The 13,869-nt window shown below is 41.2% G+C and overlaps 4 protein-coding genes across 4 annotated transcripts; 3 read left to right on the top strand and 1 right to left on the bottom strand.

The window, feature by feature from the left end:
• Positions 1-1,119: 1,119 nt before the first annotated feature.
• Positions 1,120-2,770, top strand: K444DRAFT_712170 (SGNH hydrolase). The gene is made up of 4 exons (XM_024888276.1): positions 1,120-1,372; positions 1,428-1,639; positions 1,691-2,334; positions 2,392-2,770. Exons 1-4 carry the CDS (start codon positions 1,186-1,188, stop codon positions 2,570-2,572), a joined length of 1,224 nt encoding a protein of 407 aa, XP_024741458.1. The 5' UTR covers positions 1,120-1,185; the 3' UTR covers positions 2,573-2,770.
• Positions 2,771-4,790: 2,020 nt separating this feature from the next.
• K444DRAFT_660339 (uncharacterized protein) lies at positions 4,791-7,408 on the bottom strand (the record flags this gene model as incomplete). Its single annotated transcript, XM_024886451.1, has 7 exons — positions 6,896-7,408; positions 6,417-6,824; positions 6,320-6,367; positions 6,133-6,268; positions 5,805-6,076; positions 5,209-5,749; positions 4,791-5,096 (listed from the first exon to the last, which is right to left on the bottom strand). Exons 1-7 carry the CDS (start codon positions 7,324-7,326, stop codon positions 4,791-4,793), a joined length of 2,142 nt encoding a protein of 713 aa, XP_024741457.1. The 5' UTR covers positions 7,327-7,408.
• Positions 7,409-10,178: 2,770 nt separating this feature from the next.
• Positions 10,179-11,928, top strand: K444DRAFT_660338 (uncharacterized protein). The gene is made up of 6 exons (XM_024886450.1): positions 10,179-10,385; positions 10,437-10,513; positions 10,572-10,744; positions 10,798-11,381; positions 11,434-11,586; positions 11,642-11,928. Exons 1-6 carry the CDS (start codon positions 10,200-10,202, stop codon positions 11,846-11,848), a joined length of 1,380 nt encoding a protein of 459 aa, XP_024741456.1. The 5' UTR covers positions 10,179-10,199; the 3' UTR covers positions 11,849-11,928.
• An 839-nt stretch (positions 11,929-12,767) lies between these two features.
• On the top strand, positions 12,768-13,757 carry K444DRAFT_287692 (uncharacterized protein). Its single transcript, XM_024871633.1, has one exon. The coding sequence runs from the start codon at positions 13,010-13,012 to the stop codon at positions 13,526-13,528; it is 519 nt and encodes a 172-aa protein (XP_024741455.1). The 5' UTR covers positions 12,768-13,009; the 3' UTR covers positions 13,529-13,757.
• The last annotated feature ends 112 nt before the right edge of the window (positions 13,758-13,869 follow it).

The following is a 13,869-nucleotide window of genomic DNA, read 5'->3' as shown; positions in this document are numbered from 1 at the left end:
ACATAAGGAACTACTTGAGAATATCCGAGAAATAATCGACCAGGTACAGAATGACGAAGATTTCGGAACAGTTTGGGCTGATGTCCGATTTTATAACATGAATGAGCAGCCTAAGCTATAATAGAAATCGGCGGCCTGACTCGAGTGTTCTTGCATCGCTCATCGCTCATCGCTCATCCAAAAGCTAAGGTTTTCAGCACATGCGGATATCGGTCAGGCAGGCGACGACCGAGCTCTGCAGGAGAAGATGGCATGGGGCCGTATCTCACCCGCCCGAGATCATGTGGCCGGGCGAAGCTCTCAGCCAAGCATATTAGTCGGGTCTCGACCGTTACACATGCCAAGAATATTGCGGATTTGGCCTGCAACTTCGTACGGTATTACAAAAGAGCGAACTACCAGTTACGTGTAACGCGATGAGAGGGGTCTAAAATCGACTTCCAGAATAATATTGAAATCCTCCCTCTGATTTAGTAGTATTAATTTAATTTAATTTCTTCGTTATATGCGATCTCAAGGTATTCCGGTTTCTATAATTAGATTCAAGTGATAATAGTGTCATCTACTTGCTTGAATATTGTCAGAACCCTGATCATTTGAGGTTCCATCACGAGAGCCCCTAAGTACCTTGCCATCTTGAAAACATTACAAATTGTAAGAAATCGATAACTTGGCGAAACACGGTTTGCAAATTCCGCGCTTCCTTGGCGGTCATCGTCTTACTCAGAGCTTTCTCGAATTTCAAGATTCGTTCAAGATTCAACGAAAACATTCGGCAACCAGTCCGGACCGTATACTATCCGAACCTATCGGTAACCAGTCGGATCCAATCAAAGCTGCGAGCAGCCACAAAAGACGGCCGCGCAAACCAATGGCACTAGCAGGATATTTTGGGACTTTGCTGCGGTTGCCACCGGCCCACCAGGCCCGTAAGCCCCCGCCTCTGCCATGCAATGGTGATGCTGTAAGCTGCTGATATGCCAAGCCATTCACTCATTGTCTGTGAGGGAGTAAATGTATATATCCAATCTTTCTGCCCTTCTACTAGGACCATTTTCCATTTAATAGTCTTAACAATTATCTATATCGCATCGTTCTTCCCTTTGTCTTTCCTATCTCCTTGGATTCAATCTTTACGATTTCTGAAATTTACATCTCCTTTTGACATTCCCTTCCCCCGGAAACATGGGAGTACTTCTAGCCGGTTCGCTCCTTGCCCTCTTGACTTATACATCCGCCACTCCAATTGTGCAACAAACATCTCGTTCAGGCTTCATCGATCTTCCCAAAAGCTATGCTGCCCTCGGAGACAGCTTTGCAGCTGGTCTTGGCTCGGGATTTTTCTTGAACAACTCCAGAGACGCTTCTGATAGTATGCTAACCACTCTCTCCACCTGCTTTAACCTTAAAAATGCTAACTCCAGCAGTTGAATGTATTCGCCAAGATGATTCATACCCGAGACAACTTCTCCAGTTCCTTCCTTTCTTGTTGCCTAAAGACCATCCTTTCGATTTCACCGCATGCACCGGCGACGTGCTCGACGACATTGACGGACAAATAGCCAAACTTATAGGAAGGAAATTTGACGTCCTCACCGTCACTATCGGTGGAAACGACTTCGGCTTTGAGGAGATAGCAGTATGTGATCATTATCCCATAGCAAGACCAAATACTAACAGTGCATTACAGGTCGCCTGTGCCTACGCAAAAATTATCCCAGGTGTCGACGCCCAAGCAGTCTGTGACGCCGCCCTAGACGCCGCCTTCGCCACAGTTGATGATCCAGCCATCCTCGACAAATTCGAGCAGAAACTTGACCTCATCAAATCCTCATCTCTAGCTCCAGGTGGAACAATCTTCGTCACAGGGTATGCTCAATTGTTCGATGGCCCTATCGAAGGGGACGCATGCGATCAGATTTCTTTCTTCCCAATCGTAGAGCTCGCAGCTTTGAATATCACTTCCTTCAATCGGCTCCGCTCGAACGACCTAACTCTTAAGATCAATGCTCTTATTGAGAAGGCTGTGTCCAAAGCTGGCGACGAATTCCAGTTCATCGATTTCGATAAGGTGTTTGAGGGGAAGAGATTCTGTGAGCAGGACAATGATGATGATCCTATCGGCGCCAATAATCCTAATGTCTTTTTCAATGATCTTACTACGATTCTACCAACTCCCGGCATTGCTCCACTTGATAAGCAAACTCCCGGTTTAACCGGTGTTGATATCACGGATCCGTTGCAGCAGGTTTCGGTTTTCCATCCAAAGGGATCGCTCCCTTATACTCCCCTCGCTGCTGAGATTGCTTTCAGAATCCTGATTGATGCGCTCAAGTAAGTTTTTATTTTATTGACTGTTTGTTGAGTTGATGCTAATGTGTGGTGTCTTAGGAGTCATGATGTAGTTGTTGGTCCTGCTAAACACTGTGGTGGTTCAAAGCATTGGCGACGTGGAGACGACTGTTGCTATGATATCCCGGATAAGTGTGCGATGGTCAAGCAAGAATGGAAGGATGCTCCAACTGTTGTCTGTGAGAATGGAGATAGTTACGCCGCAAAGATTGTAGCATAAGAGCTGGATGTGTGGTGTTTAAAACCTGACGGACTTGAAGTTGATTCGAGTGAGACATGGCATGGCATAGGCCAGCTGGGCCAGATATAGACAAAGACAACCAGGGGTCTTATCTCGAATCTCACTCTACTGTCTTTTATATAGGAGTTCAAGTGCGCCTCAAAACCAACGGAAATTCTATAGCTATATGAGCAAGACGATCGCTTTCTCCTCCCCAGATCCGATTGACAGACACAAAGTTATAATTTATGCCTTCCCCAGCAATAACGATGTGTACTAGTGCTGTGCACGTTGACTTCGGATTGCCGTACAGAGTTGCGCCCATGTTTGCGGTCTGGAGTTTTAATACAGTTGCCACGGAAGTCACAAATATAATAACCGGGAACACGAGGACGAGTATGTGACCCGATGAGAGGTACCTCTGGGATAGGGAGTAGCAAATTTTCTGACGGGTAGTCTGCGGGTGCTGTTATATTGCTCTGTGGTCTTGAGAGACATACTCCAGAAATTGTCGAAAAACCTCGTCCTGCTGGGGATTTCGCAACGGATACCCACAGACCCAGGATTAATTTTCCCTTTCGCTGGTTCTGTTTTAGTCTGCGGACGTGAGCAACTGCTGCTTTAACCTGAGCTTAGGGTAGCATGCCGGAGCAGAGCCTAAGCAGAGCCTGAGTATCCAGAGCACGCCTGAGTCAGGCCTGCGCACCACAATGTGGGACCCATTTCGGCTACAGTTTGCCTAAGACTAAATCGAGGTCATAAAAAATTATGCATCCGGTTTTCAGAGCTTAGTAAGGATTGCTAATAAATCGTTTATGTGCGAATATCGAGTTTTACGAATATTATTTAAATTATAATATTAGTCTTACTTATTCCTTAGTACTATATAATTAAAGCTATTTACGACCTCGTTTCTTATATATTATAAGAAATATTATTATTTAGTACAATATAGAATACAATATAATAGAAAATTCTTTTTAGCTATATAATATAAATTATATATAATATTTAGAGGTTTTTAATAAAGTATATTTATTATTATATAAGAACTTCATTAATTATTATAATATTATATAAAAGAAATAAGTTATTAGCTTATAATATTTATTATTTATTAGATTTAAAAAAGAAGCTAATTTATATTAAGATTAAAAGTAATAAAAAAATAAACTTTTAAAAATATTACTTATTATTAGTTTGAGTTTATAAAAGTAAAAATAAGAAATAAAGTAATAAAGCTATTATTAAGAACTAAATTATTTAATATATTACTATTATATTATTAATATAATTATAAGAAATAAAGAATAATAAAAGATTCTTTTATATATAATAGTAATATTAATAAAGAAAAGAGAAGAAGTTAAAATAAAATAAATCTTTAAATAAAAGTTATAGCTTATAAATTTGATAATATTTTAAATACTTTTTAATTTTTATTATTTTTACTTTTATTTATTTTTACTTTTATTTATTTTTACTTTTATTTATTTTTATTTTTATTTATTTTTACTTTTTAAGCCAAGGTAGTAGTGTTTTAATCCCCAGATCTGGGATAGTTATATCGCGGTTTTAGGGGGGTCGGAACACGAAAACTAAGCGAGCATCATCAGGGGCAGCCAAACATGGAGGGGCAGCTAAATTGGACGTTGCATAATCTGAACAAGACCGGAAAACACACTTTGAGAGTCTGGGCGGTAGAACTTGGGGTTGTTATTCAGAAGATTATTGTAAATTTAGGGGGTCTGAGGTATAGTTATTTGGGCCCTCCTGAGAGTTTTAGGGCGGGTGTTGATAAGCTTGGAGTTTATGATGGCACGAACTCCGCGGGGATACAGGTTAAGGATGTTATTTGATGTTTTTGGGAAGAGATTAGACGCCTCTGTAATATTTAAATTTTATTCTTTTGTTGATTTGCAATGTCTGGTTCTAGAAGCCTGTTCTCGAATATGTAACGTGCTCGACGGTATGATGTGTTATTGGAAAATTGAGTTGCAACTAAATGAGTCTAGCATTGGAGATTAGTCAGGGCTGCGAGGATCAATTCTCCCTCACTAGATATGTGTCAACCCACGGTGTCGACCTTCAAAGGGACTGATCAGAAGCGTAGAAGGCAATTTTAAAAGGAGAGTTGGTATGGGCTGTAGAGTACTAATGTTCATACTGGCTGGGGTCAAACAGTTCCTGGCGATCTCACTTTTGTTCTAAGCCCGCTTCATCCGTCTTCTCTTCCCATATCCTGAATCTTCAGGTGCCTTCGGTAAAATATTGAATTGCGCCGGAGGCTTTCTAGGGAATCTTTGTGGGCCGTTCCAGCGTTGAGGACCCGAACATATTTCTCGACAGTGTATATCTTCACATACTTGAGTCTAGAAGCAGGATGTAGATAACCTTCCTGGTCGTCCTGTTCACGCATGACTCTGATCGGATCTTTGGACAGGTTTTCCGTCACCACTGTTCCGTCGCCGGTAGTATATCGCTGCTCTTCCGGAACTTGATTACTGGTGTAGATTATAGCATGCTGTTGGCGAACCGGAAGATTTGGTTTCAACGCGGCTTGACCGCTATAGGTTTGAATTGGTCTGCAAGGTTTGTTTAGAGTGAGATCCTGCGAGGTTCTGTTGCGGACTTACGAGCATATGCACGCTCTCGCTGTCGTCCTCCGAATCCTCGCTGCTCGCCGGTGCATCGATCACTATACACAACACCTCGCTGTGGTTCTTGAGACTATAATTCCTGCACGGCATATAGTCATCTTTCAACTGCTGCCCCTTGTATAGTAGCTTAATCCGCTTGGCACTGCCTTCGGGCAGATCCATGATTGCCGCAACACGCTCCCTCACATCTCTGACTTGAAGTTTGCCATCCGCGATACTGTATGCTGGGAATTTGACCGGATACGTGATCCCCTTGTTCTTGATCAAGAGCATATCGTCTTCGGCGGGGGGCGAGGACGAGGAGGGCTTCTCTGACAGAGTACCACCATCTAATACCTCTTGTGCAATTCGTTTGAAGAACGAAATGTCTTCATCATCAGGCTCGAAAGTTATCTGATGGGAGCTTGCTTGACGACTATTCTGCCGATTCCCCCTAGGGTTATCTGTCTCGGTAGCGGTCTCTGGAACGTTCGAAATCTTAAGTACGGATGTATAGACCTCTTTTTCGCATACTGAACTACTCTGGAAGTTAGAAATGACACCTCGCAGGTGACAGAGGGATATCAACCTACCAGGTTGCCCACGATTGGCTTTCTCTCCTTTTCAGTGTCCCCAAGCAGCTAGACTCGGGGCAGCATTCTTCATCCGAGGTCCAATTTGATCCGAAACGCTTCTTCACAAGCACTGACATGGCAATTTTTGCGCCCGGAGCAACCGAATAATCCCAATTTTCCTCGTTCAATGCTCGGTTGTTTCGCAAGCTCAGGACTAGATACTTACCATGGTTTACCCACGCCGAGCCAGGAAGATCTCTAAACTCGTACTCTATAAATGCTTGCAAGATCTGTCATGTCTGATTAGCCAGGTTTTGCGACCCACAAGTGTTACTTTTCGTCCTACTTTGAAGGTGCGGAAATACTCAAACGGTAGGACCCGTGCGGGGCGTCCTATTGCATCCAAGAAGGATATGTTGTACTTTGCCAATAAGACCGGCATCAGCGCTCGCGAGGGCTGAACCAAGCGTGATAGCACAATGCTAGTTACATTTAGCAGCCTTAGGAAAGAAGATTCGTGTTAGATCACTCACAACAAATTCTTTAGGAAGGTTCCAAGGTAGAGCAACACGAGATAGTATCTACACAATTTAGCACGAATGACTCTCGATCCCCGACCAAAAAACTTACACTTCTGCTAGAGACTTGTCATTGACTTCCATAGCTGGAGCATCTTTCGCCTGGCTCGACGTCCGATCAGGAGACTCGACAAGTGACCCAACGATACGGGAACGATCTAGCAAAGCAGGCTGTGCGGGTTGTCCCGCACCTCCACTCCCGCCCTGCAGGGAAGACTCGATGTGTTGTTGCACAATCTGGGGTTTCTTCAACTGCTGCTTGATCTCCTGCATATTGGAAGATATAACCTGGTAGTGTTCCGACAGTTTCGTAATTGCTGCGTTCATATTACATATGCTAGTTGTGGGATTTGGAGGTAAGCAATCTCGAAGGATGGCAACAAGCTCGGGTCGTATTGTCTCTGCGAACGTAGTGCGTAGAGTATCAGGGAGCTTTTGCTGAGCTGTCCACACGACGTCCCTAGGTCAAAATCAGTTAAAGCTCTTCGCAAATCATGATAGTAAGGAAAAGCACCTGAAGGTTTGACGTACAAAGTAAGTCGCTGCATTAGCGAATCGAGGATTCGCATATGCGATTCGGTTTGCCCCTTCAGCCTCAAAACCTTTTTCGACATGAGGATATGCCATTGCAACTTTCTGAAGACGGTTGGCACACTCCTTTTCCAACCCTTGGTCGCATTCGCTCCCAAGCTCGGCTCATACTTCAGAACTGCTGCCAGGAAATCTTGCACAGGCTCCTTGATATGGTCAACCTGCTGCCCAATCTCTCGCCCGTATGCCGGATATGCACCCCAAGCTGTAAATGTATGAAGAGGTTCGAGAGTCCGCTTGAGATCGTTGAGGAAAGATACAGCCTCGCGATACTCTTTGGCAGCTCCATTGGCATCGTCGAGGGCTTGGATCAGATTGTAGGTAACTGCGATCGCCGTGGCGATATCGCCGGCTGACCATCCGAAAGACATTGTAATGTCTTTGCGAGAATAGCCATAATGGTCGAAAAATTCGAAGGTTTGTTGGCGTCAATTTTTTCTTGATGTTGTCCGCGAGGCTTTTCGCGGGGCTGAACAAAGTGGTGGTGGCGGTGTAATGCTTGGAACTCGACCTATTAGCGGGTTCGCGTTACGCTAAAGGTTGCAGTCGATCAGCTGGTTGCGTCGGGGGGACTGGCTCACTTCAAGGAGTTTAATTGGAGAACACAAACGGGATATCCTGGAGTCTGATAATTGCTTGAAGATATCGGTGATAAAAGGCATAGTTAAAAATCGCCTCCAGATAACTAAAACTACCGCTTTTGATTTTTTTTACTTCTATCTGAGTAATAAATATTAAGTAAAAAAGCATATGGTCAAATTTCAATTTGAGCTGTTAAGCAGCTTGGGCAGGCGAACCCTAAATATTCACCGTTTGCCTAAGCGCCAAATGAAAAAGCTGCTAGAAATCGCCGTACCCTTTCACTCGTAACCCTTACTAACATTATGGCTATCGGCATCTGCCTTCATAGAGGTTTACTTGAGTTCCTAAAAGCCTTCTATCCCACTTTCTTTTCAAATGGCGCACACTATGGAGACTTTTCTATACTAAGGCGGCCGAGCAGCAGGGGCGCGACTTTTATAAACGTTAAAAGCGGCGAGTGGCCCGTGTATACGCCTTGCCCGATGCGGCAGGCGCCAAACCCGGGATAATAAACACCAAAACTAAGATTACTTTTATTTATTTTTACTTTTAGCTTATTATATAATATATTTTGCAAAAAAACCCTTTTTAATTTATTAATTATTAAAGAAATTAAAAAAATATTAATAATTATAAATAAGAGTCTTAGTTAAAAAAAAATTTTTTTTTAGCTTTATTAAGCTAAGGCTTCTTATTTATTAAATATTAGTAATTCCCGAAATAGCTTATTATTATATAAGAAAAAAAAGAATATTATTTAATAATAAAGAAATAGCTTAATTTTTATAATTATAAAAGCTAGATTTATATATTTCTTTAATTATTTAACTTTAATATATCTTATATAAAAGCTATAATATAAAAGAAAAGAAAATTAGTTTTAGGCCAATATTTATTAAATATAATATATATAATATTGAATTATATAAAAAACTTAGTTTATATTATATTTAGCTAAGTTTATATAAGAATAAAAACAAAAAGTAAAAAATTTATAATTAAGATATTTATTATAAAAAGTATATAATTTACTATAGTAATATTTTCTTTTATAAAGAAAATAAATTATATATAAAAGTAATAAAAAGATCTTTAATTATATAAAGCTTTTTCTAGTTTTAATTAAATAAGAAATTCTTTATAAAGTCTTTTCTATAATTCGAGTAATTTCTATTTATATATTTTATTTATTTAGTTACATAAATAAGTAATTTATAAATATAAGTTATAATATTATATATTTTATTAAATAAATTTAAAAGCCTAGACTTAATTTTCCTAATTTTTTTTTAATTTTTTAATTTTTTTTATATAATTCAAGTTTCTTATTTTAATTAATTTAGAGAATAAAAGGGCTTATATTATAAAATTAATAATATAGCTAATAAAATAAATTTATATATATTATATATTTTATTTAATATTAAGCTTTTATATAATAGTATATTTTTTAAAACTAGAAAAAGAATTAAGAATTATTCTTTTTCTAAATAATTATAAACTAGTTTAAAAATAAAAAAGATCTTTTAATACTTAAGCTTATAATATATATATATAAATAAAATAAAAAAAGTAATTTAAAAAGATATAAATATTTAGGGAAATAAATATATAAAATTATTAATTAAAGAACTTATTATATAGTATTTTTATACTAGACTTATAATTCTTTAACTTTAATAAAAATAATAAAATAAGAAATATACTTTTATAAGCTTTATTTAAAACTTAATATAAAATATATAAAACTCTAGTTATTTTATTATATTATAAAAATAATTAATATTTTTATAGGAATTCTTTATTTAATTTATTATTTAAGAACTTATAAATTAAATTTCTTTATATTTCTAAGTATTTAAACTTAATAATAAAGTCCTTAAATTTATTAAATAATTATTTTTTTAGTTCTTAAAATTAATAAGCTTAAGAAAACAAGTAAATAATGCCTTTAAATATACTTTTTAAGGTTTCTTATAATAATAGTATTTTATAATAATAAGAGAGAATCTAATAATATATATAATAAAATAAAGCTTTATTTTTATTAAATGCTATATAATAAGAATACTTTTAAATTAAAGAAGTCTTCTTTAAATAGTTTATAAAAGACATTACTATCTCGAAGATTATAAGGAAATAATTTAGTTTAATTAAAGAAGATATTTTAAGAATATAGTTAAGGTAAATTAATTATATAAGTAAGTAAAAAGTAAGGAATGGAGCTATAGTAAGGGAAATAGCAGCGGATTTGCTTACCCATGTTATTTTCGCCTTATCCTTGCTATTTTGGAACAATTAGAATATTCCAATACCGGTATTACCTAATACTTATCGATACCGGCTGGAGCGTCCCATGGAATGTTCCAGGGTGGAACATCGCCAAGCCTGAAGAAATGGTCCTAGAAGAATGGGCAAGGATACCACAAGATTGGATTAATGAGCTTAGTTTTAAAGCAGGAACACCGGGTTCAAGTATTAATGGAGCGCCACGGATGGTCAACTCCTAAATAAATAAGAAGTGGTTGATAATATTCGCTTTTGTGAGCCTTAATGCCTAAAATGCAGCCTTAACCTTATCTGACCAGGCTCGTAAGCATCTGAAACGCCAAGTTTGAACACCACCTTCGTGAAAAGCAATGCTACATCCGCCGAACAAATCATGGGCGATCGACACCAAGCATGTTTTGACTCGCTCACATTTGGGGTTCATACTACGATTGGGTACTTTGACTTGAGCGCCCCCGCTAACCCCGAAAAGACTTTGGGCAATAAGGCTGTAAAAGAGGGCAGCACCAGCGGAAATTGGATACACGACCATGAACTGGAGGGCAAGTTAGAACAATTGGTTAGTGATATATGTTCCTGGTTATTTACGAATGGTAACCGGTGCACCTAGTCTTTGATCAGCGGATGTAGAGGTCCAATTGATAATGGGGACAAGGAGGAGACCACCAAACCTCAAATTGTGTTCCTGTGAGGTCTCGATACTTTCAAACTTTGGAGACTGCATTATTAACTATCCGCCGGGCAGAGCGGCATATGGACTGCCAATGAACAGAGATCTCGCGATTAGAAAGGGCCACTTTGTTAGCATTATGGACACTTGTTGTTTTCCGAAAGAATTCTATGAGGCACTATGCGAGAAGACTGGCCACTTTGCTCATTTCATAAGCTTCATGGATGATGAGTCTCCAGGCTGGATCTGTAAGTTGTGGCCTCCGCTATCGCACGTTCGCATCACTTATCACGTAGTGCAGCCGTTGTTGTCAAAACACCTCACTCGGAAGCAAACTTTTCGTTCGTGCTCCGTATAAGAATTAGTGACCGCTCGACAGTTTGCCTCTTAATGATCCAGGATGATCAAATGCTAGATGCAGTAGTACACCGCCTATATGCGCGCAAAAGAATGTTGCAAGAGGCGCCACTCCAAATACTGAGCATTCTTTGTGAGGAATACGGATGCAGAAACGAATTGTGGCGAGAAGAGCTTGATATGTCCATCGTTGGTTTGGAGCAACGCATCGTCAAGATAGGATTCGATATCAAGAGCTTCGATGAAGGCATTAGCACCGACGAATCACTTACCAGGTGGCTTCACAAAACAAATACGAACTTGACGTGGCTTGACTGTACGACAAACTTTGAGCTCAACCTTTTGAAATTCTCAAAGGAAACGATTGAGCTCTATGAAACAATCCGTCATGAGCAAGATTTAACTATGCTTCCTAGAAGGTGCCGCACGCTCATTGAGTGTGAGATTAACTCCTTGATGAATAGCTGCTCAAATCGCCAATATCACGGAAGCCGGTTGCAAGACAGGACGAAAGTGCAAATCGCCATTGTGAGTAACTCCCGAACTGGATTACTAGAATAGCTGTTCTGACTTGAAATAGCTCTCATCCCAGATTTCGCAAAGAGATAGTAGGATCAATCTCTCCACCGCTCGGGCTTCAAAAAATATTGCTCGATCCACCCTTCAAGATGGTCGAGCAATGAAGACTATTGCTGTACTAGGCTTGCTGTTCTTACCCGCAACATTCATCGCGGTATGCTCCCAATCTTTATCGATATAATAAGGATGCCCCTGCTTATAATTGCTAGAGCATATATGGTGCAGGCATTGTTGACTTGCGCTCTGATAGTATAGCTGTCCCTCGCCTCTGGTGGACATATGCTATTGCGAGTGTTGCTCTGACACTCTTAGTTCTAATAATTTGGGCTGTATATATTCATTACACTAATAGAAAGAGCGTGTCAAAGGACCTAGAAGAGTTGGAGAAGGCAGAGAAGGCAGAGAAGCTTGCTTAACGGCTCTTTATTGACTGCTGCTGAGAGGTTTTAGGGTCTTGAAGTTAAGGAAATTAGGCACTTAGGCGCAAAACAACTTGATAGGATAATATATATTAATCGTTTTATAACTATTAAGAAACTCTTATTATATTATTATACTATATATATATATAATTAGAGAGAATAGACTCATCCTAAGTTTTAGTAAAGTTGTATCTCTATTACGCCTCGTAGAACTTTTACCCTATTAAAGTAACTTAAGATGCATATGGCCACGTGTCACTCTAGCTTAACAACTCATAACTCCCCTTCGGTAACGACCTCATACTAGCAAACAATTCGCCTAACAAAGCCTCACTAACACCACGGGAACTAGTCCAACGCTAAAAAAAATAAAAAAAACACCTTACAAGCGGAACTGAAAACCCGCCTTATCAACCTCTTCCTCCTCTTGGACTCCGCATCCGTCTTTGCCATGATATCCATGTCTGGTAGAACCGAGAGCCATAGCGACAGCATGAGAACCGACCATGCCGTTGCCGTTACCACAACCGCGACTTTCCAGAGCGTCCGCTCAACACGCGTGGAGAAGGTGTTGTACCGGCAGCGAGATACAGACCTCCGTACACCAGGCTGACGAACGAGTTGGCAAGTCCATCGCGCGTGGCGTTCTTTCTTCCTTTCCAGAGGCGTGAGTAGGCGTGGCTGAGGATAAAGAATTATTTCTTGCGGAGGGAAGTAAAATAGGGCGTGGTGATTAGTGGGGAGGAGCGGCCGCAGAGGCTGCGGTATATGAGTTTCCCCACGCCAGATCGGGAGGATAGGAAAAGAGGTAAAGTTGTAATTATTATGGGACCTGAGGACTCGGTGGCTATAGCCTAGAGAAATTCGGGGAGGTCTGCTTATGGCGGGTTCAAGGGGTTAGTGGGGTCATTGTGCCGTGCTCCCCGTACCGTGGACGAATAGAGGTCAGGTCAAGTGTAATTAGCCAAAAAGCGAGAAGTCAAAACACGTGACAATGTGGCAAATCTTGCTCAGGTTGCTCAGGCGAGTTGACGGAGCCGAGAGTGAGCCGAGGGTGATTAGCGCCTGAGCAAGAGCGGCAAGCTTACTGACTGAACGAAATGCGCAAGAAAGAGAAAATTGACCCATAGTACCCGGGATCCGAGGCGTACCGGTATGTGCTCCAGTTTCCTGTCGTTCACCGAAGTGCCGACACTGCATGCTGATCCCCTGAGAATAGAATCTCACACCGTAAAGTCTGCCAAAGCTGCTGGTCTGTCCGCGCCCCGCGGTCCCAAAGCTCCCATATCCGCTACTGTTTGTGTGCCTGTTGGTCTCGGTCAGGCAGCTGCTTCTACTATAAGTGCCTCGGCGGCGTATTCCAAGATCTTTGGGTGTGGGTCCCTATTTCACTTTCGTCAGAGTTCTGGCGCCTGGAGGAGCCTCCACCAACTCTTCACTTGGATGGGTCTCAGTATTTCAGCTGTTTCCAACCTCCTGCAAATTGTATTTCAGGGATTGCACTTCCACATATATCCCAAACAAAGAGTGCTGACTTATAACTTTGGGGCCATCTATAACGACCTTGAACAAGGTATCCTCCCTACGCACTTCATTGCCATGGACACGGAAGCCCTCCAAAGCGACAGACCAATCCACTCCTCTGGCGTCGCAAATACCGATGAGCGTCTTTAGCGTGGTCGGGATGATGAGCTTCTTCTCCTCCTTGTCCGCGACGCGGGCTTGGTGGACGAGAAGCGCGTAGGGCCTAAGGCGCGTTTAGCACGCGTCGCCGTCATCGGGGGGAACCTACCATGGCGAAGGTCTGAAAGGCCTCGAGCCGCGAGAGACGTTAGAGCATGGACTAGACGCGTGCGAGGGGATTCGACGGTTGTCGGGGCAGCTGGACCGGTCCGAACTGCGGAGGTGGGGGGCGGAGGCGGAGGCGGCGTGCGCGGCGTGCTGGGGCGGCTCATCTTGCCAGGAGGAGTGAAGTCGCGAGAGAGTTGAGGTCGCAAGAGGCGTAGCGTGTTGCT

This window comes from Hyaloscypha bicolor, assembly GCF_002865645.1.
Source record: "Hyaloscypha bicolor E unplaced genomic scaffold K444scaffold_19, whole genome shotgun sequence".
NCBI classification, from domain to species: Eukaryota; Fungi; Ascomycota; class Leotiomycetes; order Helotiales; family Hyaloscyphaceae; genus Hyaloscypha; species Hyaloscypha bicolor.
Note: the sequence above shows the minus strand (reverse complement) of the source record. Positions and strands in the feature narration are given on the sequence as shown.

Coding starts and splice junctions, on each gene's coding strand:
- K444DRAFT_712170 (XM_024888276.1), top strand. CDS start 1,186: ATGGGAGTACTTCTAGCCGGTTCGCTCCTTGCCCTCTTGACTTATACA. Junction 1,373..1,427: donor CTCCAGAGACGCTTCTGATA/GTATGCTAACCA, acceptor TAACTCCAGCAG/TTGAATGTATTCGCCAAGAT. Junction 2,335..2,391: donor ATCCTGATTGATGCGCTCAA/GTAAGTTTTTAT, acceptor GTGGTGTCTTAG/GAGTCATGATGTAGTTGTTG.
- K444DRAFT_660338 (XM_024886450.1), top strand. CDS start 10,200: ATGGGCGATCGACACCAAGCATGTTTTGACTCGCTCACATTTGGGGTT. Junction 10,514..10,571: donor AAACCTCAAATTGTGTTCCT/GTGAGGTCTCGA, acceptor TCCGCCGGGCAG/AGCGGCATATGGACTGCCAA. Junction 11,382..11,433: donor CGAAAGTGCAAATCGCCATT/GTGAGTAACTCC, acceptor GACTTGAAATAG/CTCTCATCCCAGATTTCGCA.
- K444DRAFT_287692 (XM_024871633.1), top strand. CDS start 13,010: ATGTGCTCCAGTTTCCTGTCGTTCACCGAAGTGCCGACACTGCATGCT.